This window comes from Falco cherrug, chromosome W, assembly GCF_023634085.1.
Source record: "Falco cherrug isolate bFalChe1 chromosome W, bFalChe1.pri, whole genome shotgun sequence".
Classification (NCBI taxonomy): Eukaryota; Metazoa; Chordata; class Aves; order Falconiformes; family Falconidae; genus Falco; species Falco cherrug.
The window spans coordinates 3,414,151-3,441,079 of NC_073719.1; the positions used below are offsets into that span (position 1 = coordinate 3,414,151).

Consider the following 26,929-nt stretch of genomic DNA (forward strand, 5'->3'; position numbering starts at 1 on the left):
GGAGGTGCTCCAGCCCTCTGATCATTTTTATGGCCCTCCTCTGGACCTGCTCCAACAGGTCCATGTCTTTCCTGTGCTGAGGGCTCCAGAGCTGGACACAGTACTCCAGGTGGGGTCTCATGAGAGCAGAGGGGCAGAATCAATTCCTTCTACCTGTTGGCCAGACTTCTTTTGATGCAGTCCTGGAAGCAATTGGCTTTCTGGGCTGTGAGTGCATATTGCTGGCTCACATCCAGTTTTTCATCCACCAGTACCCACAAGTCCTTCTCAGCAGGACTGCTCTCAATCCCTTCATCCCCCAGCCTGTATTGATAACCAGGGATTGCCCTGACCCAGATGCAGGACCTTGCACTTGACCTTGGACTTACTGAACCTCATGAGGATTACATGGGCCCACTTCTTGAGCTTGTCCAGGTCCCTGTGGATGGCATCCCATCTCTAAGGCGTGTCAACCACACCACTCAGCTTCGTGTCATCTTCAAACTTGCTGAGGGTGCACTCAATCCCACTGTCTATATCATTGATGAAGATATTAAACAGTACTGGTCTCAATACAGACCCCCGAGGGACACCACTCAGTACTGATCTCCATCTGGACATTGAGCCATTGACCACTACCCTCTGGATGCGATGATCCAACCAATTCCTCATCCACTGAACAGTCTACCCATCAAATCCATCTCTCTCCAATTTAGAGAGAATGATGTGGGGGACTGCATCTGTCATGGTTTAACCCTAGCTGGCAATTAAGCCCCACACAGCCACTTGCTCACTCTCCCCACAGTGGGATGGGGGAGACAATTGGAAGAGTAAAAGTAAGAAAACTCATGGGTTGAGATAAAGACAGTTTAATAGGTAAAGCAAAAGCTGTGCATGCAAACAAAGCAAAACAAGGCATTCATTCACCACTTCCCATGGGCAGACAGGTGTCCAGCCATCTCCAGGAAAGCAGGGCTTCACCATGCATAACGATTACTTTGGAAGACAAATGCCATCACTCTGAACATCCCTCCCTTCCTTCTGCTTCCCTCAACTTTATATACTCAGCATGACGTTCCATGGGATGGAATATCCCTTTGGCTAGGTCGGGTCAGCTGTCCTGGCTCTGCTCCCTCCCAGCTTCTTGTGCACCTCCTCACTGGCAGAGCATGGGAAATTGAAGCCAACAACAGCAGGCAATTCCCTCAGGACTCTGGGATGCATCTTGTCAGGTCCCATAGACTTATATATGGTCAGGTCCCTCGTGGTCACAAACCTGATCTTCTCCGATGGTGGGAGGGACTTTGCTCCCCCAGTCCCTGCCTTGCAGTCCATCCCTTCAAGATGTGTGGGAAGAGAGAATGCCAGTGAAGACTGAGGTCAAAAAGTTGTTGACTACCTCTGCCTTCTCCTTGTCCATTGTTACCAGTTTGCTAGTCTTGCTTATCAGGGGGGTATGCTTTCTTTGACCTTCCTTTTCTGGTTGACATACCTGTAGAAGCCCTTATTATTATTCTTTGTGCCCCTTGCCAAGTTCAGCTCCAGCCATGCCTTGGCCTTCCTTACCCCATCCCTCTTCCCCTTTTGAGAAAGGCGAATCCCATCTGATGCCAGCAAGCCTGGTGCTGTGTAGGCCATCCCATTATAAAAAACAAAACAAAATTGTGGCAGTGAAAACAGCCATAGAGCCATGTATTAATAGACTGGGTCTGTCTGTTTCTTCCAATGTTGCTTCCTACAACTGGAAAGATATAGGGAAAAAATAACCTGTGCTCCAGATTCCCTTACCAACTGCCCCAAGGCCCTGAAGTCTCTTTTGATCACCCTTGGATCGTGTTGTGGCTTCATTGCCACCCACATGGAAGAGCAATAATGGGTAATAGTCTGAGGGCCTTACCAATCTTGGAAGTTTTCTAGTTAAGTCCTTAACCCAGGCCCCAAAGAGGCAGTAGACTTCCCTAAGAGGAAGATCTGTCTGGCATACTGGACCCTCTTTCCCTCAGAAAAAGTCACCTACAACTATAACCCATCTTTTCTTCCTCATGGAGGTGGTCATGATATGGGGGATAGGCCTTTCTGACCTTAGCAACATGTCTGGTGTAGAAGGAGCATCGTCCACATCATCCATTGACTGGCCTTCCACATCCAGAGCCTCATACCTGTTGTACAGAGGCACCTGGGAAGGTGAGGTGGGCAAGGAGGGGGTTTACCTGCCACCTCGAGCATGGACTTGTCTCCATTCACTCCTTTCCTTCAAGCTATTGCCACCTTCAGCCTGGCGGGGGGAGGATAGAGGATCCCCTTATCTTGTGGGTTTTTTTCTGATGGCTGTTTCTATCTCAGGGAGGGCAGAGCATGGTTCCACCAGTCTTTCTCAGACTTATCAGAGTAAACAGATTGCAGTTTCATTTCCAAATTGCCAGTACAGTGGACACCATCCTTTTCAAGAAATGCTCAAAGTTATCAAACAATTTTTCACTCCTAGGACCATCACTGCAAACAAGGCAAGAGATTCTGAGCAAAGGGAAAAAGTTGCCTTCTTCCCCTTAGGAGATGTGGTATCTGCAACTAATGAGTATCAGATGGAGGTTGTCACCACAGCATCAATTATTGGGATAGGAAACTGCAACTTTTGTAAGGGCCAGAGCTATTTTAGGAGGATTTTCCTGATGCTAGAATCAGTCCAGGGTGGATCCAATTTCCCTGGCAGTAACTGCCATTTAGAGGGTAGAGTTGGCAAGGGACTGGATTTATAAACTCATCCTTCAAATCTTACTTGCATTAGTTCTGTCCTTCTCAGTTCTTCCACTCCTAACTCATATCCTAGTGATTTCTTATTTTCCTTTTAAAGAAGAGGCCTTTAGCTTTCCTGGAGAACTTCAAAAGCAGCCATTCAACTGTAGCCAATGAACTTTTGTTTTAAAAAATCAAAATCAAAGCCTTTATGTTTGCAGAGATAAATTGAAAGGTCAGAGTAGTGTGCAAACTGACTCAGTACTGGTTGTCCAAGTGTGCATACATAGAGCTTTGGTGCCTGTGCTGCTGCCCTGAGCACGGTGAAAACTGGACAGCATCTGCCAGGTTTTGCTGCTGCTGCTCAGAAGCACTGAAATCACAGAAGAACAAGGTGATTTTTGTGCTGGCTGTAACAAAGCTCTGAGAAGCACATATTAAAAGTACTAACTGGGAAGCAGTTCTGACTTAGGGTACTAAAGAGGTTCTTCCTTCTTCTCAGATTGAGAACACAGTAACATAGCATTAGATCTTCACTGCAACTAGATGAATTCAGAGGCTCCACTGAAACCTGTCCCTGCCCAGAGGCTCCATTTTTTGGAACAGCTTAAAAAATAAAAAATGTATTTTACATGAACATGCCAGAATAGTTTTCTCTCCCTCCTGCTCATGGATCACAACATCTGCAGGATGACTGATGGTGACATCTGCCTAAGCCCACAGTCAGCCTGACACAGTGTCTCCTAGAGCATTTGAACCACACCACACGGTGCCTTTATCTATTCCTTCTGAAGGACCCCAATACAGCCCAGCAGAGGACAGTGTCTAGCAAGAAGATAGCTATCCCATGAGTCCTGTCTAATTTATTGACGCAAAGAAGCATGGATATGTTATAAAGTATCAAGGGGTCCCTTTTCAGTAGTAAAACTGCCAACTTCTTGCAGCTCTTAATATCCCCTTGGAAGAAGCTCAAAGCACTAACTTTCCGGAAATATAAGAGTATATTGTGCCACTATTATTCTAAGTGGAGAAGTGCAGCAGAGGCATATCTCTCAGCTCATTTTAATCCCTGGAGCACAGAAGAGGAAAAAGAAGCATCTTCTCCCTTTCTATTCAGAACAATTTCAAAAGTTAGATGTTGTTTCGTGACAGACCAGTAGAAAAAAACAATTAAATCCCTGCTCTAAGAAAGGGATTCCAACAAAACCTTTGAAGCTACTGAAGTAGAAGGAAGTACTGGGTTCTCTGAAAAAAATTTACTGCAGAGCTCTAACTATAGCTTATCTCTATCTTCTGAATTTGATTACAAGGCTTACCTTGAGATATTATCTCTGGCACAATTTCCAAGACTGCAGGACAGGAAGAATAGGAAAAAGGAAGATAAGTGGATGGAATGTTTATGGGGCATTAGTTGGGACAGAGCAGTACAGTTTTACTGTAACTAAGTTTTATTTAGTTAAACCCAACCCACAAAAATACCATCACCTTTAAATGGCACTTTGCTTAAGGATGGAGTTATGGAGTTGACACCAAATACTGCTATACACATACAAATAGAAGATGAAATTGGGGGAAGGGGGAGAAATAAAAAATTAAAAACAACTCCCCAAAATGTTATACCCTCACACTGGGTCTTCATTAATTATTCCTCAGTGCATAGAGTGCATAGTCCTCTGACAGATGGCACAGCATCAATAGGATGTCTAAATTATACAGAATCCCTTATATTTAGAACACTACCTTATAAGTTTGTCTTTGATATAACCCAAGAAAGGAGTAGTCTGCAAATCCTGACTGCATGTTTCAGTCCCAGCAAAGTTAGAGGCAGGCTTGCAATATTGTTTGAATACTTGTCAATTAAGAATTTAAGGACCAGTAGGAATCAAAGTTTAAATGAACTGTTAAGAAAACAATCTTTAAGTCCAGCTCAGTTTCCCCAGCTTGCTAAATGAAATCACTGGTGATTAACTTAGAGGAAGCATACATTGTACCCAAGTATTTTAAAAGAACACCAGTCTTTTTAAACAGGAATGATTTAAGTGTTGTTTAGCTATCTCTGCCTTTTCTCTGCCTCCATATTTTCTGCAGGTCATCAGTTACAATTTATAAAGGCAGAGAAGTTCACAGAAGACTAGCAAATATCCAAAGCAATTGCTGGCCAGTTAGCTTTACTTTCCTCTTCCTTGCACTACTGTCTTGGCTGCACTGGTGGAGACAAGAATGCACCAGAACAAGAAGGTATCCTACAGATGCACACCACATCTCTACTGCATAGGCAGGAACTTCAGTTTTTGGAGTATTTAAGCTGTTCCCTTGTAAGTACAGCTCCCTCACCATCACAAATGAATTTGGACTCAAACTTCTTGAAATGGGAGGAAGAGGGTTGTTGTTTTGGGGTTTTTTTGGTTGGGTTTGCTGGTTTGCTTTTTTCCTTTGAAACCATTCTACCAGCACTTAACATCCTGGAAAAAAACACTTCTGAGAATTTTTAGTATATGATGTTTCTATTTCTTTGCCATAGGTGAAAATCTGGGTAAGCAATGCCTTTTGTTCCTTTTATTAGTGGATTGAGGTTTGTATGTCTCTCTTCACACAGAGTTTCTGCCCAAGAATTATTATATCACCTTCTGCTTGCCATGGCAAAGTAACTATTTGGACTAATGCAAGGAAATCTAGACTAAAATGCAGTTTAAAGGGAGGAAGCCAGTTGTCATGGTTTAACCCTGGCTGGTAATTAAGTACCATGCAGCTGCTCACTCACTCCCCCCTCACCCAGAGGGATGGGGAGAAGAGTTGGAAAGGAATGTAAAATTTGAGGGTTGAGATAAGAACAATATAATAATTGAAACAGAATAGAAATGAAAGAACAATAACGAGTACAACAGTTATAATGAAAAGAGGGAGAGAAAGAGTAACATCCAGAGGGAAAGGAAGAAAGAAACACATGGTACACAATGCAACTGCTCACTGACCAATACTCAGCCAGTCTCCGAGCAATAATCTACCCACCCTGGCCAACCCCCCAGGTATATATACCAAGCATGACATCCCATGGTATGGAATACCCCTTTGGCTAGTTTGGGTCAGCTGACCTGGCTGCACCCCCTCCCAATTCCTTGTGCCCCTCCAGCCTTCTCTCTGGCAAGGCCTGAGGAACTGAAAAGTCCTTGACTGAGTATAAACATTACTTAGCAGCAACTGAAACCATCAGTGCCTTATCAACATTTTTCTCACATCAAAGCCAAAACACAGCACCTTAGTAGCTCCTAAGAAGATAATTAACTCCATTCTGGCTGAAATCAGGACACCAATGAAGATAAAAAAGGAGAATTGTTAGTGTAGGATGCTTATCCATAAGAAGGCTGTTCAATGATGTTTTCATTTAGACCACCAGTCTACCTCACTTTCTGTACATTATATGTGCTGAGGTGTTCCTATACATGATGGTAGATCAATTGATGGCATTTTATAACCGATTAACTTCTGAAACTGGCCTATCACATTTTTGGCAGAGGACTTCTGACTAGAAGAGGATAAAGCTTTGAGTAATCTTTTTTAATTATTTTTATTACACAGCTACTTTACCACAATTAAGAGTATGTTCTTGCAGTAAAGAAAAAATACCTAGAAGAAAGTTATTTTAAAACCTGAAGTTTTCATCAAATTTTATTTTGATATTTAAAAAAAATATAAAGCTTTTCTAAACTTTAAAGGATATGAGAGTAATAACACTAGTTTTACTTTGAGTGTTCATGAATCCTGCAACTCAGATCTATAGAAGGGATGTTAAATCTAGTTTCCTCTCAGAGACAGGATTTTCCACTTTTGACTTTTTGCAAATGGTAAGCGAATAAGTTAAAACTTCAAAGAAAGGTGAGATATTCTTGTTCCTGTATTCCAAGACTTTGAAATTCTAAATATTCTAAATCAGTTCAACATGTTTAATTTTAAGAAGTCACTTTCACAGTATCATTTTACTTGCAACAGTGATGTTTTTATCCCTAGTAACTTAGTAGTGAGCTAAATTGTCCCAACAGATATCCCAACACAAGGCTCCTTATATGGAAGAAAGAATTAATTCCCAGGGTCTATTTTCAATAAATGTAAATTGAATGTGCTCATTCCTCGAGGAAATACAGAGCAGCATTAATTCACACAGCTCTGGGACTGGCACACACAACGTCCTCCCCTTCAGTCCATCCAAGAATTACTTGATACATCAAGTATCAAGCCACAAAAAGGCAGAGGACACAGAAATTAATGTCAAGAGGATTTAGGTCAAATTAGGATGCTTGCATCTTTTCATTATTGTATAATACTGTTAACACACACATAGTATTTTAAGTAAATTTTCCTAAATGCTTTTAGATTCTAGCCTCTGACTCCAGTTTTGGAATCATCATGGAATTTAATTAGAATGAAAAGCTGCACTTTGAAAGGGCTCATTCAGTGCTGCTGGTTTATTTTCACTTTAATAGAGAGACTCTAAAGAGTTAGAAATATTTAACCTAGAGTATTTGATTTAAAAGGCAAATGTTCCATTTTAAACTCCTTAAATTAAAAATAGTTTCTGAACATAATGAATGAAACTATTTAAGAAACCATTGTAAAACCAAAGACACATTATTTTCTTCATTGGCCAATCTTAAGACAATAATTTCATCGACACTCATTGCTATTATCCATTTTTCCTGTATTTGAATTTCCAGTGTCACTAGACTGCAAAGTGTAGTGATATTCACTACTTTTACCTACAGCAGTGTTTTTCAAGCTTTCAAATGATCAAATACATTTTGAATCCATAAAATCTGTAGCTTTCTTATAAGAACTGAAGTGTTTAGTTGTCTTAAAAAGCTTAAAGAAACAGGTTAAAAAGGACTTGTTTTAGCATTTTAAATTCAGCTGTTTCAGTAGACCCATCACTCATTTTTTATTTATTTTAGTGCCATCAGCTCGAGTAATTTTTCTTTTGTTTTTTTCTTAAAGCTCTAGCCCCGAAAGCCTTCTAGCCTCCCTCACTGAATTTCTTCATCTCTGACCCCCTACTCTCCCAGCGCTTCAAAACATGTTATGTGGCACATGAATCTGGACTCCTGTTTATCTTAAATGCCATATCTTCTCTTTAATGGCTGTTGTTCTTCTCATCTTTCCAGATAAGTTTTAACCACCAGGGTGACTAGTGATGGCCAGCATTAGGTTGTCTACAACCCATTTTTCTACATTTAGACCATTGTTTGCTTCTGTTCTGGTTTCAACTGTGATAGAGTTAGTTTCCTTCTTAGTAGCTAGTGCAGTGCTGTGTTTCGGATTTGATGTGAGAACAATGTTGATAGGACACTGACATTTTCAGTTGTTGCTGGGTAATGTTTATACTAAGTCAAGGACCTTCCAGTTTCTTGGGCCCTGCCAGCCAGAGGGCTGGAGGGGCATGGGACATTGGGAGGGGACACAGCCAGGACAGGTGACCCCAACTAGCCAAAGAGGTATTCCATACCACATGATGTCATGCTGAGTATATAAGCTGGGGGAAGAAGGAGGAAGGGGGGGACATCCAGCATTATGGCATTTGTCTTCCCAAGTAACTGTTACACATGATGGAGCCCTGCTTTCCTGGGGATGGCTGAACACCTGCCTGCCCATGGGAAGCGGTGAATGAATTCCTTGCTTTGCTTTCCTTGCATGTGCAGCTTTTGCTTTCCCTATTAAATTGCTCTTATCTCAACCCTCGAGTTTTACATTCTCTTCTGATTCTCCTCCCTGTCCCTCTGGGTGAGGGGGAGTGAGTGAGTGGCTGCATGGTAGTTACTGGCCAGGGTTAAACTTCCACAGCTTCATACAAACAAAACTGTGCAGCTCTAAGTGATGTTTCTTTTAAATTACCACAACTAGTAGAATGCTCAAGCCCTGTATGTATTACTGGAATGAGCAAAAATGACTGCAAGTGGCCTAATGTTTGAAACATTATTAAGAATGAATTTCACCAAATTATAGCCAAGAGTATTTTTCCAAGTAGCTCATAGAATAGGCTTTGATTACATGCAGGAAGTTAACCAAGTCAAGGCTGCTGTTTTGCAGACATTCCTTCTTCTCTGCGTGGCCTCTCAAAACTCTGAGGCAGAAAAAGAAGAAATGAATGCTCAACTCAGTGAGGTCTTTCCACAAGAGCATCCACTGAAAAAAAAACCCCTAACTATAAATTTAAATACAGTTCAAGTATGGCTTTAAAACATTTCAGTTTCTTCCCTGGAATTAACACATCCTTCCTGCTTGCTTTCAGAAAGTTAAAGGAACTCAAGGGGCAATACTAGTGGGACAAAGGAACTTCAGACTCAGATTATAATTTGCAAGCCATTATGGAGCTACACCAATGCAGAGGGAGCCAAAGGAGAAGCATACCTAGTGCTTATGGCAGAATTTCAAGAGCAAAGATGCCATTAATCTCTTCATGTACTCCCTAGCCCAGAAATGAAAAAAGCTTCAACAGCATCCTATATAGCTATTAATATAAATATACTTAATGGGAAGTAGCTATGGACTTTTCTACCTGCTTTTCTCTGGGATTTCTTAAGTGAATTTGATAACGGTCATTCTGTCATTTCAGATCTGGGCAGAAATTAACTGACACATGGGCTATTTCTGCTTATTATGGAAGTTCTATTTTCCATTGGCATATCTCTCTTCTTATTTCTCAATTTTTACTGTAGAGATTCTTTACTATGACAGAAAGAATTTTTCCAGTGGCATTAGTGTGTTATTTTTATTGCACCAGGTGGCTAAGACCTGGTAAAGAACAGCCATTACCCAATTTAGAAGAGCATTTTTACTGACTTGCTAGACACTTGTTTTAAACAGAAATAGTGCTAGAAGAACACAGAAGAAAAATTGCTTCAGAGTGAACAGTTATTAACAAAGAGTAAGTGATGAAGTGAAAATTAAATATAATTTTCCTCTGCTCTCATACATATGCAATCATGAAGTTCTTTTTTTTTTACCTTCTACATATTCCATTTCTCTGCTCTCAGAAATACTGAAATCAATAACATATTCATAATAAAAGAAAGTACTACATCCTCATCTCTTGCCTGTAGTATTCAGGCTCTCAAATACCTCCAAAATTTAGTTGGAGCTAAGTATATGAATAGACCACTTGTGAAATATATGCCTAAAATGATGAAGATGCCAGTTAACATCCCAGCAAGGTATCTGTGAATTTATGAAACCAGCACCTCAGGAGTAACTGTTTTGTGTGGTCTATACCCAGAAGCACAAGCATCAGTTTATACTCATTTTCTATCCAGGAGGTAGCTCTCATGATCCCAAAGAAAAAACACCTTGTAGTATATACAGAAAATAAACTCTGCAGAAAAGTTTAGTACCTGTCTGTAGTCTGCAGTTTAAACTCTTTGGTTAAAAATCATTAGCCATTTTCTTAGTATAAGCAACTGACAACAGAAAAAGAAAAAAATTCTATACCTAGATGTAAAAAAAAAATTCTACCCGTGAAATTAACAAGTCAATGCTACACTCTAAGAGCTTACTAGCATATAAAAAAGCCAATACTTGCATATTCTAAACCGTCTTCAGGTTTTCTGCTGATCTTTCTTTATAAATCAAAGTCAGCATGTCTGATACAGTTCATGGAATTTCCCGTCCATTTTCAATGGAAAATGCAGTTTCCGCAAAGCTCTTCAACCACCTGTCTAGAAAATAAACTATTGCTGTAATTTCAGGTTTTGATGGAAACAAAGAGTAGATGTTAAGTTTCAAGTCAACTTGATGTTATTTGTACTTCTTAGATCTTATGCCTGACACACATTCTTTCACTGCATTCCCTGATGAAGCCATCTCCCCACTGCACACCTCCCAGCTGAACACTTGCATTACATCATGGAAAATGTAGTCTAGCTGGGTAAACTAGCCTACATGAATGATGCAACTAAGCACTAAAATTATGGCTTCTGCATCGTATGCTATCAAGTGCGGCTCACTGTTAAATCCAAGCAAGATGAATGAGTGCTTTCAACTGTAAGTCACCAAACATGCCATTTTCAAGCTAAAGATCAAAAATATTTAACTAATTAAAAATATTGGTTGTTCAAAAATGATACACCAAAATCTCTGCATAAGAAAGATGGTATCAGCTTTATTTGCTAGCTCTGATCTTTACTGCATATTATTTTCATAATATTTTACATTAGCAATGTAGCTGTAATTAGGGACAGAATTCCCTGCTACAAGCAGAGGTAGCATTTGGTATTTACCCGGTGCTATGCAGGAGTCATATCCTCAGCCTGACACTGTAGCTCATCAGCATTTTCTTTTTTTTTTTTTTTCGGGAAGGTCATTTAATTTGAGGAATCTGTACAATCCCGAATGGAGACAGAAAAACAGAAAGAATCCTTCTCACTTTATGCTCTGCAACAACTGCGAACATTACACACCACACCGCTTGCTAAAAATTAACCGGGACAGATGGCCAACACCAGCCTTCTTGCAGACCTTTTCGACACCAAACACAACACGTTAATTGCATTCAATATACTCACCGCGGGTCGTAGCACGGAGCCCTTCGCCTTGGGCTACCAGAGCGATTCCAAGCCGGACCATCTGCGAAGCGAGTCGGCCGCGTGGAGCTCGCACCGGACTACAACCAGCGCTTCCAGGAACCAGCCCGCCCCAACGCGCCCACAGCACGCGCGCGACCAGCGAGCCAGCACACGCCGGGCATCCTACGGGGCGGGGACTCACCACGCGGCCCAACGGCCGTAGCTACCATAATACTTATAATAGAAGGGAAATATTTGGGGCGCGCCTCACCGGCTTGTTGCGGGCACGCGTGGAGTCAGGCACCCCAGCTCCTGTCCCAGAGAAGCAGCATCCTGACAACGACACCCCAGCTTTACCCATTTCAGCCCACCTCTGAGGCAGGAGCCCAGGCCAGGCCACCTCACCCCATGTGAGTCCCCCTGTGGGCGCTTCCTAGCTGCCCTCCGAGGCGCTACAGCCGCCTCCCAGCAGCTCTCAACTTTCGTGGAGCTCCGGCGAAAGGCGAGCGTTGCTCTAGAGGCTGGACAGCCCCCGTCTTTCTGCAGGCGAGGGTGGCTGCCTCAGCCACTACCATATTTTCCGGCTACAGGGCGCGGTTCTCCTCATCCGCCCCCTCGCCGGCTTTCCTAGTAGAGGTGACCGAGTTGAGGCCAAAGCGGTCCCACCTCTCTATTCCATTCCCTATATGGTGTCAGAGAGGGGCGCTGCTAGCCACACCCCTTTTTTTCCCCACCAGGCGCTCGAGGCGCTCTCAGGCTTGCGCACATGACATCAGCGGGGGGGAGGGGAGGGGGAGAGGAAAAAGGCAACATATCAGCAAGACATCCCTGTACCAGGAACACGCGCATCATCCTCCACCAGCACACAGAACGAGCCTTTCTCGGGCCGTTCTATTTATGTTTGTGACGCCGATTTGCACTAGGCTACGCCCCCCGTCATGGGCGAGGCGGCCGGCACCGCCCCCCGCGACCATGTAAGGGAAGAGGGGGGTGTGACGTAGGGGCGGTTCTCAGCCACTCGCTGCCTTCCGGGTGCCATTTATAGGGTACAGTCACTTCCGCTATCCGCTTAGAAGCAGCGCGATCATGGCGGAGCGTGGTCAGCTCCCTTCTCCTAGCAAGCGCCTCTGCTGTAGACCTGGCTATGGCTTGGGGTGCAGGTTGGGCTACCGGGTGGGCGGTACTGGACTTAGCAGTGGGATGCTCTGTGCCGGATCCCCCCCCGCCGCCGCCGCCGTCGCCGCCGCCGCCGCCCCCCCCCCTCCACCGCTGGGGGGGCTGCTACTCGGCAAGACCCAGAGCCCTGAGTCCCTACTGGACATCGCGGCTCGCAAGGTGGCAGAGAAGTGGCCCTTCCAGCGGGTGGAGGAGCGGTTCGAGCGGATCCCGGAGCCGGTACAGCGCAGGATCGTCTACTGGTCCTTCCCCCGCGGTGAGAGGGAGATCTGCATGTACTCCTCTTTTAACCCCGGCGCCGAGGACGCCGCCCCTGGGGGGTCCACCGTCGGCACCGCACCCAGTGGGGGCGCGGACACTACCGCCGAGAATCGCCTGCCCTTCCGTAGGGGCATAGCTCTGCTAGACGGCGGCTGTGTCGATAACGTCCTGCAAGTCGGTGAGTCATGGGCTGAGATAACGCTTTGGAGCCGGGCTGCGGCCACACGGGCAGGGTGCCGCCGGCCTCCTCAGCCGCGGGTCTTCTGCGTGTCAGCTGCCTGTCATCCAGGAAGCCGCCTCCCTTCCTGCGCGGCACCGGCGGCTGGAGCCACCCCGCTTCCTTGGCGCGCCTCGGCAGCCTTTTGGGGGGGCCGAGCAGCGCGGCCGAGGAGCTGACCCCCACGGCCCGGCCTGCACGAACCCTTCATTCTCAGGCAGTAATTTGGGCTGGGCAATTTACTCTGCCAGTCTCCTCTTTGCTTCCAGAACGTGAAGTAACTTTATCGCCCCGCACCGTAATATATCCACGGTACTCGCCGCCAGTGGCCAGCCCGGTCTCCAGCAGGGGGACCGGGCACGCTGCTCCCCGCCTGGCCCATAAACTCTCCCGACGGGTCGTGTCTGCTCCCTGTAATCAGGAGTGTGTAATCCTGTATGGCTCTACTTACTCTCGGCGCCCACCCTCGGTAATCCGGGTTATCGTCGTATCCCGGGCCACAATAGCGAGGAGATGCCTCGCCCACCCCTAGGACTGCTGGTGGAAATGAATCAGCAGAAGGCGGCCGGCGGGGGAAGAGGGCGGGATGCGCCGCAGTCCAAAATACAGAAATAAGAGGGTGCGAGACCTCAGGAACGGGGGGGAGGGGAAACCACAAACAAAGGCATTTCTGCGGCGGAGGCGAGACAGAGGGTAGGGGGTGTGATCCGCCAAAACGCGCCGCCGGGGGGGGGAGGGGAGGGGGGAGGGGAGGGGGCTGCGTTGGGAAAGGCCCCTAGATCAGGGTGATGGTGAGGAGCTGCCGCAGCTCGGGTGTGGAGGGGCTGCGAGTTACTTGGGGATGAGCCCCTGCGTGACAACGGCGAGGTGAGGGGGAAAACGCTGCTCTTCCTCCTCCTGGAACAATACTTCCCGCTTTCTCCCCTGCCCCCGGCGGCGGCCGCCGCCTGCTGTTACTCTTCACCCGCTACTGGCTGGCGCCCCTGGCTAACTTCTCCCTGCCTCCTTTTAACGGGCACTGGAGGTTGGCCGCCTCCACCGCCCGCTAGCAGCCCCCCCGTCGGGGCGGTGGTGGCCTTGCGGGGAAGGGGTTTATAGCTTCCTTGGAAACTTCGGCGCGGGGGGGGGGGGGGGGGGGGGCGGGCGGCGGCGGTGCGTTGCGTTTGCGCTTTCGCTTTGTAGGGCCCGGGCGTGCTGGCCAGTAGTGCGGTGATTCCTCGTGTAGGCGGCGGCGACTGGGCACTTTGTTCTCATTTTCACGTTTACTTGTGTTCTCTTCGGTTTTCTGTTCCCCCCACACCCCGAAAGAGGAAGCCAGACAAAAGAAACTATTGCTTCTCGCCGCCTGCTCGACAATCGGGAGGCAGGGCGGGACGGTGGCTCTGCGGGGCTGGTCTTTCTGTCCCGCCCTGTGCTGGGTTGGACCGTCCTCCGGCGGTGGTTCAGCTGTGGCTGCTGCTCGCCTTTTGTTTGCTGAGCCGCGCCGAGCTGTGGCGGCGCCTCGGTGCGGCGGCTCATGGTCGGACGCTGCTGGGCTCCCCCTCGGCCTTGTCCACAGCGGATTTCGCTTTGCGGGCAGCCTGCAAATGTGCCTTCTACTTTACGAAGGGAAACTGTTGCTGTTCCTGGGCTAAGCGCCCTTCTCTTCTGCTTTGGAGTTCGGTTTTAGACACTTCTTAAAATTATTAATTTTTTAACTTTTTGTTTTAAAAAAGGGGTTTACAGTTTTATTAACTTTTTCTTATATGTATAATCTTCTGGCTTTCTCTTTCCGAAGGTCTGAGGCACATCTGTGGTTCCTCAAGACTGACAAAACCAGAAGTAAAGCTTTTTTAGTTTGGTTGATGGTGCTGATACTTTCTCCCCTTCTGCTTGCACTTGATCTTGTTTGCAAGCAATGAGGAATGACAGGAGTGCACATAGGGTTTCTTGGCTGATTACATTTAAGCTAGGAATTCACTGAAAATAAAGCCAAGTGGTGGTAAATAAAAGATGTAATCTTTTCTAGGTCACCCAGCATGGGCTTGGCTCTGCTTGTTTTCAGCAGTGGAATAGGCCTCAATGAGTAGTTGTGAAAGAAAAACAGCAACTTTTTGCATAGCTTCAAAAGGGGAGTAATGTTGGCAAGGGTCAATAAAGAAGGAAAATATGCATAAATACAACAGGTGTTGACTGCTGCTTCTGGACCCCTTAACTGCATTCCAAACAAATGCTATATTTACTGCTGAAAATAGCTTGGCTTGGGTTGTTTTTTTAACCTTATGTGAGCCTCCTTTGGAAGGTTGTGCAAAAATAGTAGTGGAAGCTGGTGATATGAAACATGTCAATTGTATTAAGGACATTGTCTAAATGCCTCTTAAACAATGACAGGCATGGGACATTGTTCCTACTGTATTTAACGTTGGTGCAGCTCCACCTTGAGTACTGTGTGCAGTTCTGGGCCCTACAGTTTAAGAAGGATGTTAAGGGACTCAAATGCATCTAGAGGAGGGCAACAAAGCTGGTGAAAGGGCTGGAAGGAATGTCCTATGAGCAGTGGTTAAGGACTCTGGGGTTATCTAGTTTGGAGAAAAAATCTGAGGGTAATCCCATTGCTCTCTACAGCTTTCTGAGGAGGGGAAGTGGAGAGGGAGGTGCTGATCTCTTCTACCTGGGGTCCAGTGACAGGATGCATGGGAATGGTTCAAAGCTGTGTTAAAGGAGGTTCAGACTGGCTATTAGGAAGCATTTCTTTACTGAGAGGGTGGTCAAACACTGGAACAGGCTTCCTAGAGAGGTGGTCGATGCCCCATGCCTGTCAGTGTTTAAGAGGAATTTAGACAATGCCCTTAAAGTGCTTTAACTTCTGGTCAGCCCTGAAGTGGTCAGACAGTTGGACTAATTTTTTTTAAGGAAACAATTAATTGTAAATAACTTTCCATCAGTTATACAAACAGGGAATCTTATCTTATAGAAAGCTTTTATATTGGGTTGACCTAACAAAATTTTTCATTGTTTGTTTTTGGGTCAGTTTTCATGTTTTCCACTCTTCATTTTTCCTCTAATTTCAAGGCTTTCCTTGCTCCCAAGAAGTAAATTTCCATTTTCAAAGCTTGCTTTCAGTTTAGGAAAGCAATTGCATATCTGTCAGATGTTTCAGTATATAGCAATTCTTGAATTTGAGCTAGTTGTCATGCCAGCAACTGATGCTTGTGTATGTGTTCTTTCTGCACTCTGAGATGAACAATTAATTAAAAGCAAAATCTGTGAGGGTAGGCTGAAATGATTTGTCAACATTGGGCAAACTGGTTTCCTAAAAAATCAGTAGCTAGTTGCAGTGTTTTGCTATATCACTTTTTAATTAACCTGTTGAATATATGAGCCAGGGTTCAATTTTAAATAAGACTCTGGTAAAGTTTTAATTAAAAAACAACACCAAAAAAACCACTTAAAGTGAGAATCTCAAGGGTAGGAAGGATCTATAAAGGGATCTGGATAGGCTGAACTGATGGGCCAAGGACAGTTGTATGAGATCAAACAAGAAGTGCTGGGTCCTGCACTTGGATCACAACAACCCCATGCAATGCTACAGGCTTGGGGAAGAGTGGCTGGAAAGCTGCCTGGTGGAAAAGGGTCTGGGGGTGCTGGTTGACAGCATGACAGAACATGAGCTGGCACTGTGCCCAGGTGGCCAAGAAGGCCAATAGCATCCTAGCTTGTATCAGAAATGTGTGACTAGCAGGACTAGGGAAGTGATCGGTCCCCCTGTATTTGGCACTGGTGAAGCCACACCTTGAGTACTGTGTTCAGTTTTGGGCCCCTTGCTGCAAGAAAGATATTGAGGTGCTGGAGTGTGTGTATAGGGCAATGAAGTTGGTGAAGGGTCTTGAGCACAAGTCTTATGAGGAGCAGCTGAAGGAACTGGGGTTGTTTAGTCTGGAGAGGAGGCAGTGGCTCAGGGGAGACCTTATTGCTCTCTACAACTACCTGAAAGGAGTTTGTAGGCAGGTGAGTGGGGATAGGTCTCTTCTCCCAGATTATAAATGATAGGACAAGGGGAAACAGCCTCGAGTTGTGCTGGGGAGGTTTAGATTAGATATTAGGAAAAATTTCTTCACTGAAAGGGTGGTCAAGCATTGGAACAGGCTGCCCAGGGATGTGGTAGAATTGCCATCCCTGGAGGTTTTTTAAAAAAAAAGACAAACCTGTAGATGTGGTGCTTGGGGATATGGTTTAGTGATGGACTTGGCAGTCCTGGGTTAACAGTTGGACTTGATGATCTTAAAGGTCGTCAACATAAATGATTCTAGTATATTATTATGTACAGCAGTTTTTACTGGTGAAGGATAAAGTATATTCTGTGGCAGGCTAAGATATATCTGTATGGTTTAGATCTTAATGTCACTTGCTATCCAGGTAATCTAGATATGTCAAAACAAATCCTTAAGTTTTGTAGTAGTTAACCAAGTATGAGTGCAAAGTCATGGTAGTATAGGAATGCAGCTGACACCTCTTAACTTACTTTCTCTTTAGCTGGCTTTCTTTAGGGATTAGGTAGGAGAATTTACTGCATTGTTGTTTTTTTTTTTTTAAAAAAAAGCCCATGCTATTTTAACTGACAAAAGCTATCCTAATTTATGAATATGCTGTGACGGGAACCAACTTGAAATTTTTAAAAACCTTCATGTGTAGCAAGGGTACAGATTTAATGCAAATTCTGATTGCCTGGAATGCAGTCAACCTGAGAGCATGTGAATACTTGAGTACTTGTCCAACAACTGCACATGTTGTTCTGGGAGACCTGTCTCCTTAAACTTCCATATCTTTTTCCTTTTGGTTTACTATCTAAAGCTATCTATGTAAAAAGCTTCTCTCAGCTGGATGTGTATGCAGTTCTTGATGTGGCTTCATAACTTTGTGACCTGGATCACTAGAGATGTTGGCTGGTACTGTATGCTGGTTTACATTCTCCTTCTAGCTAATACCAATTATCATGATTTATGTGATGCCCATGCAACGCATTACCATGCTGTCCTCTGATGAGGTAGTAACGTGCATTCAATCTTTTTTGCCTTGGCCTCAGTGTTGAAGACCAGGATGTCTAGAAAACTTCTGATGTAAGTCACTATCTTAAAATAGGTTTTTTTCTGACTTAATTCTGTAAGTGTGTAAACAGACCAGAGAAGTGTAGAGAATTCCATTGTGGTTAAGTCAGAACTGATAAAAGGCCCGCTGTAGGAGCAGAGCAGTTGTACAAAATACTTTATTAAATTGTGTCAAATCAGGAATACACTGAAGTGTCTCCTAATGTGGGTTTTTTTACTAATGCTTTATTAAACATTCCCCTCTTGTACTTTATTCTTCATTTTTCAGGAGGGTTTAACTGCATTTAAAGTATATTTTAAGATAATTGTGTACCATCACATGCTTTAAAAAGGAGAGCTTAATCTTTTTATTTATGTATTTTTACCTGACCCTCTACTCCAGGGGTCCTCAAACTTTTTAAACAGGGGGCCGGTTCACTGTCCCTCAGGCACTGTTGGGGGCCGGACTATAGTTTGGAAAAAATGAATGAATTCCTATGCATGCTGCACATAATTTATTTGTAGTAGTGCACAAAAAACAGGAAAAAGAATGCAATACTTAAAATGAAGAACAATTGTAATCAACAAAACCAAATAATATTTCAATGTGAACTATGGGCCTGCTTTTGGCTAATGAGATGGTTGATGTTAGGTTTCGTATTTGTCACTGCTAGTCGTAGCAAGTGATGCAAGTGTTCATCAGTTAGTCTGGATCTGATTGGAGATTTCAGATGTTTCATTCGGGGAAAAAGTCTGCTCACAGACATAGGTGCTGCCAAAGATGGTTGCAATTTTGAGTGCGTGGTTCCCAAGATTATGATATGTCTTTGAAGGGAGAGATGCATAGAAATTAGTAAGGCTGCTTGATTTGAATGCATCTTTCAGCGAGTCACAAGTCTGTAGTTTGGCCAATTCCATTTGGTAAATCGGATCAACAGTTTCAATGTCAACAGAAAATGGGTTCCGGAAAAGCTGTATGTCCTGTTCATGGAGATGAAGCTCTTTAATTTGAAACTCCTTTTACAATATTTCCAGTACATCCATACATGTTTTGTTTGGGAATGCAGCTGCTGGCTTTTCTGCAGACAGGTTTTGAGTTGTGGGGAGATGGCAGAAGTTTTCCTCCTTTACTTGGTTAATGAGCAGTTCTAATTTGACTTGCAGTGCTTTCACATGTGAATACATATCACAGATGAGCTTCCCCTTTCCTTGAAGTTGGACACTGAAATTGTTGAGTAGCTCTGTTACATCTGTCAGAAACACAAGGTGTCATTTCCATTCTGCATCTTTGAGCTCTGGTGCTTTGTTTTTAGAAAGCACAAAATCATAAACCTGTGGAAGTAAGTCATAAAATCATTTCAAAACTCTCCCTTGACTCAGCCAACGGACTTGTGTGGTACAGAATATCTTCATAGACAACATTTAGCTCAGACAGAAATTCCTGACACTCTGTGGTTTAGTGCATGAGCTCTAATGAAGTTAACACAAGAAACCACAATTTTCATGCCAGAGTCCAGCTTCAGTGATTTACAACACAGTGCTTGTTGGTGGATGATGCGGTGTATGGCTATTGGATGTGAATGGTTGCATTTGTCCATCTCTTTGTTAATGCGTGCAACCACTCCTTTCATGGACCCCACCATGCTAGGAGCACCATCAGTTGTCACACTGAATAGTTTACCCCAGTCCAGCTCCAAATCATTCATAGTTTGGCAAACTTTCTCATGGATATCCTCTCCTGTAGTTGTTCCTTTGGTGCTTTTCAGTGCAGCAAGCTCCTCTGTGACTTCAAAAGAATCATTTGTCCCACAAATGAAAATTAGAAGTTGTGCAGAATCACAAACATCATTGCTTTTGTCGAGTGCCAATGAGAAATAGCAAAGGTTTTTTTTGAGGAGTTCTGCAACTACAGATTCAAATTTTCTCCCATTTCTTCAATCCTTCGTGTAATTGTAGGTCCTGAAAGACTCACTGTACTAAATAAATGCGCCTTCTCTGGACACATCTCTTTGGCCACAGAAAGAAGGCATTCTTTAACAAATTCTCCCTCTGTGAATGCTCTGCCAGTGTGTGCTATGAGCTTGGCAACTTGATAGCTTGCTTGAAGTGATGACATATTGAGCTGCTTTTGCTTCACAAAAGTATTTTGCTGAGTTGTCAATCCATGTTTCAGTCTTAATATTTTATCTTTTCTCACTTGTCCAACCAAAGAATCACATTTATCTTTATGTTGAGTTTCATAGTGTTGACGCAAATTGTATTGCTTGAACACAGACACTGAATTCTGTTCTGGCATATTGGACAGCTCTTTCTTTGTACTCTGTGGAAAAAATAATCAAAGTCCACTTTTCTTGGAATACCCCACACTCGGAGTCAATTTTTTTTTTACATGATGGTGCGCGCACTTCCCACTGGTGCTGGCTTGCTTGTCCTGCCCGGGAGCTGGAGGGAGGGAGGGAGAGAGACGGGGGAGCCGCCCCCCTCCTCAGCCCGGCCGTGCAGTCCGGACAGGGTGGCCAGAAGGGACTGAAGGGAATTTGCCGCGCCGGAGCTCTGGCGATTCGCCCGAGTTGGCTGGACCTCGCAGTGCAGAGGCTGCCGGCTGAGCTTGCCCGGCAGAGGAGATGCCCGCGCCTCTCGCCCGCCGCGCACCGCAGAGGAGGACGACTGGGTGGCGGCGGCGCGGTTTGTAGCCGAGAGGCGCCCCCTGGAGGGGGCAGGTCGAGGATGAGGCGCTGGTTCCAGCCCAGTCCCGGCGGGTGCGTGGGGGCTGCGGAGGCCGGCGCGCGGATTAAGTGGCAGGCAGTCATCTGCCGGCTGCTTGTTGTCTCTACCTGCTGGTTGTTTAAATGTTCCTCAGTGGCCCAACTTTTGGGTACATGAGCGTCTACATGATGTACCTTTACAACTAGGTTCTCTACCTGGGCAGTGGTATCTTGCCATAATGCGGCAGCCCAGATGGGTTTAGCTTTGTGTTAACAATTACTGTTTTGATTGCTGCAACCACCCCCGCAGGACATTTGCCACCATCTGTAGAGGTAAAGTATTGGCCATCTTTCTCCTTCATCAATGTCTAAAGCTGGATAGCTTTCACTTTTGCAAACTAACTGGATTCACCTTCTCCTTCAGCAGTTTCTGCAACTTGTCATAGGGGACTCCATACAGCCACCTTCCACCTCCGATGCTTTCCTACAATACGGCAGGACCCATCAGTAAACAAGGCATATTGCTTACCATGTTCTGGCAGTTCATTATACAGTGGGGCTTTTTCAGCACATCACCTCTTCCTCTGGTGACATCCCAAAATCTTTTCCTTCTGGCCAGTCCATGATCACTTCAAAGATTCCTGGATGACTGGGATTCCCTATGTGAGCTCATGTGATCAGTGTGACCCACTTATTCCATGTAGCGTCCTTTAAACATCCTGCCCAGCACTGGCAACGAGGGTGCCAGGAGGAGCTATGCCTCAATATCAGTCACTTCCAAAGCAGCTCAAAACCCCTACATAAGCTGCCAGTATCATTTTCAGTTGCAGTCAGGCCTCAGATCCTCCATATACCCAACTCCAAAACCCTAGGTGTTCAGGTAGGGCTATTCTCTCCCCAGCTGCAGTGTAGAGCACGTTCTTTACATCTTGCCCTATCCAGACTGGCCCAAGGGCTAATATGTGAAATCTCTTGCTTAATTTATTGAAAGGCTTATTGTTGCTCAGGGCCCTGTTTGAAATCATTCTTCTTCTGGGTCACCTGATAGAGAGGTCTGACAATCATACTATAATTTGGAATGTGCATTCTCCTAAAATGGATGACACCTAAAAAAAGCCTGTGCTTCTTTCTTATTAGTTGGTGGAGACATTGCTGTTGTTTTGTTGATCATATCCATTGGGATCTGATGACATTCATCTTGCTATTTTGCTCCCTGCAACTGGATCTCCTGTGCAGGTCCCTTGACTTTGTTTTATGATAAAACCAGCTTTCAGAAGGATTTGGATAACTTTCTTCCCTTTCTCAAAAACTTCTGCTATATTGCCATGTATGATGATGTTAGCAATCTATTGCAGATGTTTTGGAGCTCCACCCTGTTCTAGTATGGTCTGGATCAGTCCATGGCAGATGGTAGGTCTGTGTTTCTACCCCTGGGGCAGTCTATTCCATGTGTATTGGACACCCCTCCAAGTGAAGGCAAACTGTGGCCTGCACTCTGCTGCCAAAGGGATTGAGAAAATGCATTTGCAGTATCAGTAGTGGCATATTGCTTGGCTGCCTTGGATTCCAGTTCATATTGAAGTTCTAGCATGTCTGGTATGGCAGCACTCCATGGCGGTGTGACTTCATTCAGGCTGTGATAGCCCACTGTTAGTCTCCATTTTCCCTTAGACTTTCACACTGGCCATATTAAAGGGTGAATGGGTCCTACTGATTGCTCCTTGGCTCTCTAGTTGGCTAATCAGCTTATGGATGGGAATCGGAGAGTCTCAGTTGGAGTGGTATTGCTACCGGTGCACCATGGTAAGTAGCAATAGGCACCTGCTGTTCCTTGACTTTCAGTAATGCCACCACAGATGGAACTTCTAAAAGACCAGACAAAGTAGACAGCTACTCTAATTTCCTGCATCTCCAAAGCAGCTATACTGAAAGCCCACTGATACCCTCTCCTAAGATAGTCTGTGCCAAGGATACATGGAGCCTCTGGGCCAGTCACAATGGGGTGGGTGCTTCTGCCACTCATTCCCAGTCAAGCTTCTTTCAGCCTCAAATACAGTTAGCTGTTGCAATCCCCCTGTTGCTCCAGAAATACTAATGGGTTCTGCCCCTTTCATAGCTTGATGGCATTAGGGTACACTGTGCACCTGTATCTACTAAGCTTTATATTCCTGTGTGTCTGATATGCCAGGCCATCAGATCCACACAGTCTAATAAACCCAGTTATCCCTGGCCTCTACCTGAATGGAGGCATGGTCAGTCTAATCCTGGTCTAGGGATTCAGCACTAGGATGGCTAGTGGTGCAAAACGGATGTAGTGTGGAGTAGATCCGCTCACTTATGTCTTGCCAGAATGAGTTAGAATTCCTTTTCACAGGATCAAGAGTAAAGTCAGCCCTATCACTCTGTCTGGGAAACTGTCCTCTGGAAAGTGGAGCAGCAACCTTCCTGGAAGACTCCTTATTTGTGACTGTTTTTCCTTGTTCTTCATGCACTCGTGCCTCTAGAACTGGGTAGGTTTTCCATCCCACCTCCTCATGTCCTCTCTCTGGTCTCACAGATAAAACCAGAGTACCTCATGGTGTGTATTTTCTGTTCTCCCCTCCAAACAGAAGGGCATCTACAGTTGATAGCTGAGATGCGGGTCTGTATTAGTGGAGAGTAGGACATATTCTTGTTAAGCTGCTGGACCAGTCTCTCTACAGCAGAGATGATGGAGGTAGAGACACTATCTTCATAGTCTTGGAGCTGATGAATTGCTTCATCCACTGTTGGTGGTGCAGTGTCTGACCAATCCATTACTGGCAATGATTTGGTACATGCTGATGATGTGTTCTATACCAATTTCTGCCATGTGGGTAGTGTGTACTGGACTTCCATCAGGATCTGTGGATTGTCCAGGTCATAATAGATCATCTGTTTCACAGTTAATTCCCTCAAGTACTGGATACCCTTCTCTATTGCAGTCCACTTGCTTGGGTGACATGTAATATCATCCTTGTAGGGATACCTTTCCTTCACGCTTGACAGGAGTAGCTTCCAGAGGCTGATGGCTTGTGCTCCTTTTCCAGTTGCCTTGTCAATGCCCCCTTCTTTAGAAAGTGATCTCAGCTGCTTGGCTTCTGTACCCTCCAAGTCTATACTATTAGCCCCATTATCCCAGCATCAAAGCAATAATGTCTAAATGATAATGTGTTCACCTGATTGATGGGCATAATATTTCCATGTATCCCACAGTTCACTCAGAGAGAGAGATCAAGAGGTTACCTCTTGTTTGCTTTCTTCATCTTGGTCCTGTGATGGGCCTGCTCCTTCATCCTCCTTTACCAAATAAGATGCTTTCCATTTCCTTTTATCTACAGGGGCCACTAACACTGACACCAGTTGGTCTTCTGCATCTCTTGTTTCAGGGGCTGAGGTAGCCTGTGATGCCCACTGCAGGGGCTAGAATAGCTGCAGTGCCTGCCGTGGGGGTTGGAGCAGCTGTTGTTTCTGCCTTGGAGACTAGAGTAGTCTCCAAGTTGCTTAAAATTCCACCAGATCCAGGAGATGAAAACCACGTTCAGTGTTCCTAGCAGTAGTGTCAGGACCTGCACTATGGTGTTTCCAGCAGACCAAAGATACTTAGGATCTCCTAAAACCCTGTTTCACTAATTAGCCTTAAGGGGAAAGGGGGAGGTGTGGACCCCACCCATAGGCCAACTCTCTAGGAAAACAAAGCCAAAAGTGCAGTTGTTGGCATTATCCCCCCAGGGGCCACCTGACACACAGGGGTGACAACACCACAGAGTACACAGACTGGATTAGTTTCATAACCAGCGAGTCCATCATATCACCAACCAGTACTATATAGTACAACACTATAGTAACTTTAGCCCAGGTCCAAAAGTAAACAAGCAACACAATAGGGAACACATGCTGTAAGTAAATTAACCAATGCAACCCTGGGACTATGAGCAGCAACTTCAACAGCAGAGAAATCAGCATTGTAGTCAATGATTATTAATATAATACAGTGAGCACTGACAACAATTTTTGTTCCAACCCAGTCTGATTAGACCTGTTATGTCAACCCTTTTTGCCCCACATTGGGTGCCTGAAAAGGACTGTTGTGGTTTAACCCTGGCTGGTAATTAAGTACCACACAGCCACTTGCTCACTCCCCCTTCACCCAGAGGGATGAGGAGAATTGGTAAAGGAATGTAAAACTTGAGGGTTGAGATAAGAACAACTTAATAATTGAAATAGAATAAAAATTAAAGAATAATAACAGCTATAAGGGGGGTTGGGAGGATGGAATCCAAAGGGAAGGGAGACAAGAAAACTAGTGATGTACAATACCACTACTCGCTGCCTGCTAACTGATGTCCAGCCTCTGAGCAAGAGTTGGCAGCCCTGGCCAAGTCCCCCCAGTTTATATACTGAGCATGATGATCTGTGGTATGGAATATCCCTTTGGCTAGTTTGGGTCAGTTGACCTGGCTGTGTCCTCTCCCAATTTCTTGTGCAACTGCAGCCTTCCTGCCAGTAAGGCCTGAGAAACCAAAAAGTCCCTGACCACACTTTCCCATGACAAATCTAAAACAGCACTGCGCTAGCCACCAAGAAAAAAATTAACTCTATCCTAGCTGAAACCAGGACAATGACATAGACCAGGGGTTCTCAAACTTTTTAACCAGGGGGCCGGTGTGCAGATGAAGTGGCAGGCAGTCATCTGCAGCTGCTTGGTTCCCCCCCAACCCCTGGCGGGGGGGTTCTGTAAATACTGGGGGCTGGATTGAGAACCCTGGGGGGCTGTATCTGGCCCGTGGGCCGTAGTTTGAGGCCCCCTGACATAGACTTTTAAGACACATTTTCCACTGCTTATACAGTATTTAATGATCAAGTAATATGTTCTATGTTTTATTTTCATTCATAGCTGTTGACTTCAGTTGCTAAATAAGCATTCACAGCTTTTTGCCTGGTTAGGCCTGCTGAGCCAATATAGTTAAGAATGAGCTGGAATCTCCTCTTTGTTTCTTGGGCTTTGATCAGTTGCCCCTCAACAGTCTTACCGGAGGCTGCAGGGTCATGATGGTATAGCAGAGACTTCAGTTGGCTTGCATGGTCTTCATTACTGGTAGGAATGCCTGAGAAGGAAATGATAGAGCATGACTTCTAGATCTCAAGCTTAATTTGTAGGACTGACGGGGGACGGGACGGGGACCCCAACCTTTAATGCTTGTAAACCCAGTACTTTTTATATGGATCGTACTTGAAGTCTAAAATAGCTTTATGGGGTTCCAGTAACATTACTACTTCCCCAGGTAGAACAGTAGTTGAGTAGAATTTTGGTGCTTTTGTATAACTTGTATAGTGTGGAAGTTAAATGACAGACAGTTGCTTTAGTGAGGTGCATTTATTGGTCTGTATTCAGGACTATGATAAAGCAGATGTGTGATCTATTCCAGATTGACCAAACTAAAACAGCACTTAACTTGCCCATAATTGGTGGAGGGAAGAAGTGCATTGGAAAGCCCTGTTGCACACTTCACAGTTGCAAATGAGTCCATTTTCAGGGCAGAGATGGCTTCCCTTTACCATAGAGATTTTATGGGGCTTTATGCAGGCCTGTCTGGGTGTCATGGATTAACTGTGGCGGGCAATTAAGCCCCACACAGCCACTTGTTCGCTCTGCCCTGGTGGGATGGGGGAGAGAATCGGAAGAGTAAAAGTAAGAAAACTTGTGGCTTGAGGTAAAGACAGTTTAATGGGTCAGGCAGAAGCTGTGCACACAAACAAAGCAAAACAAGGCATTCATTCACCACTTCCCATGGGCAGGCAGGTGTTCAGCCATCTCCAGGAAGGCAGGGCTCCATCATGCTTAATGATTACTTTGGAAGACAAATGCCAGAACTATGAATGTCTCGTTCTGTCTCTTGTCATTCCCCCAGCTTTATATACTGAGCATGACCTTACATAGTATGGAATATCCTTTTGGCTAATTTGTATCAGCTGTCCCAGCTGTGTTCCCTCCCAGCTTCTTGTGTACCCCCAGCCTACTTGCTGGTGTGAGAAGCAGGAAAGGCCTTCACTCTGTGTAAGCACTGCTCAGCAATAACTATAACAGCCCTGTATTATCAACACTTTTCAGCACAAATCCAAAATATAGTCCTATACAAGCTACTAAGAAGAAAATTAACTCTATCCCAGCCAAAACCAACACATTCTCCACCTCTTATTCCATACCATTTACATCATGCTCGAGTCCCA

General features: G+C 44.9%; 1 protein-coding gene across 4 annotated transcripts in view; it reads left to right on the forward strand.

Moving 5' to 3' along the window:
- The first annotated feature begins 12,334 nt into the window (after positions 1-12,334).
- Positions 12,335-26,929, forward strand: part of LOC129734520 (zinc finger SWIM domain-containing protein 6-like) — a 114,623-nt gene continuing 100,028 nt past the window's right edge. For all 4 annotated transcript variants that reach the window (XM_055698082.1, XM_055698085.1, XM_055698083.1 and 1 more), the window contains exon 1: positions 12,335-12,873. In XM_055698082.1, coding sequence (XP_055554057.1) covers positions 12,345-12,873 — 529 coding nt within the window. In that variant the 5' untranslated portion in view covers positions 12,335-12,344. The remainder of the gene's footprint in view (positions 12,874-26,929) is intronic.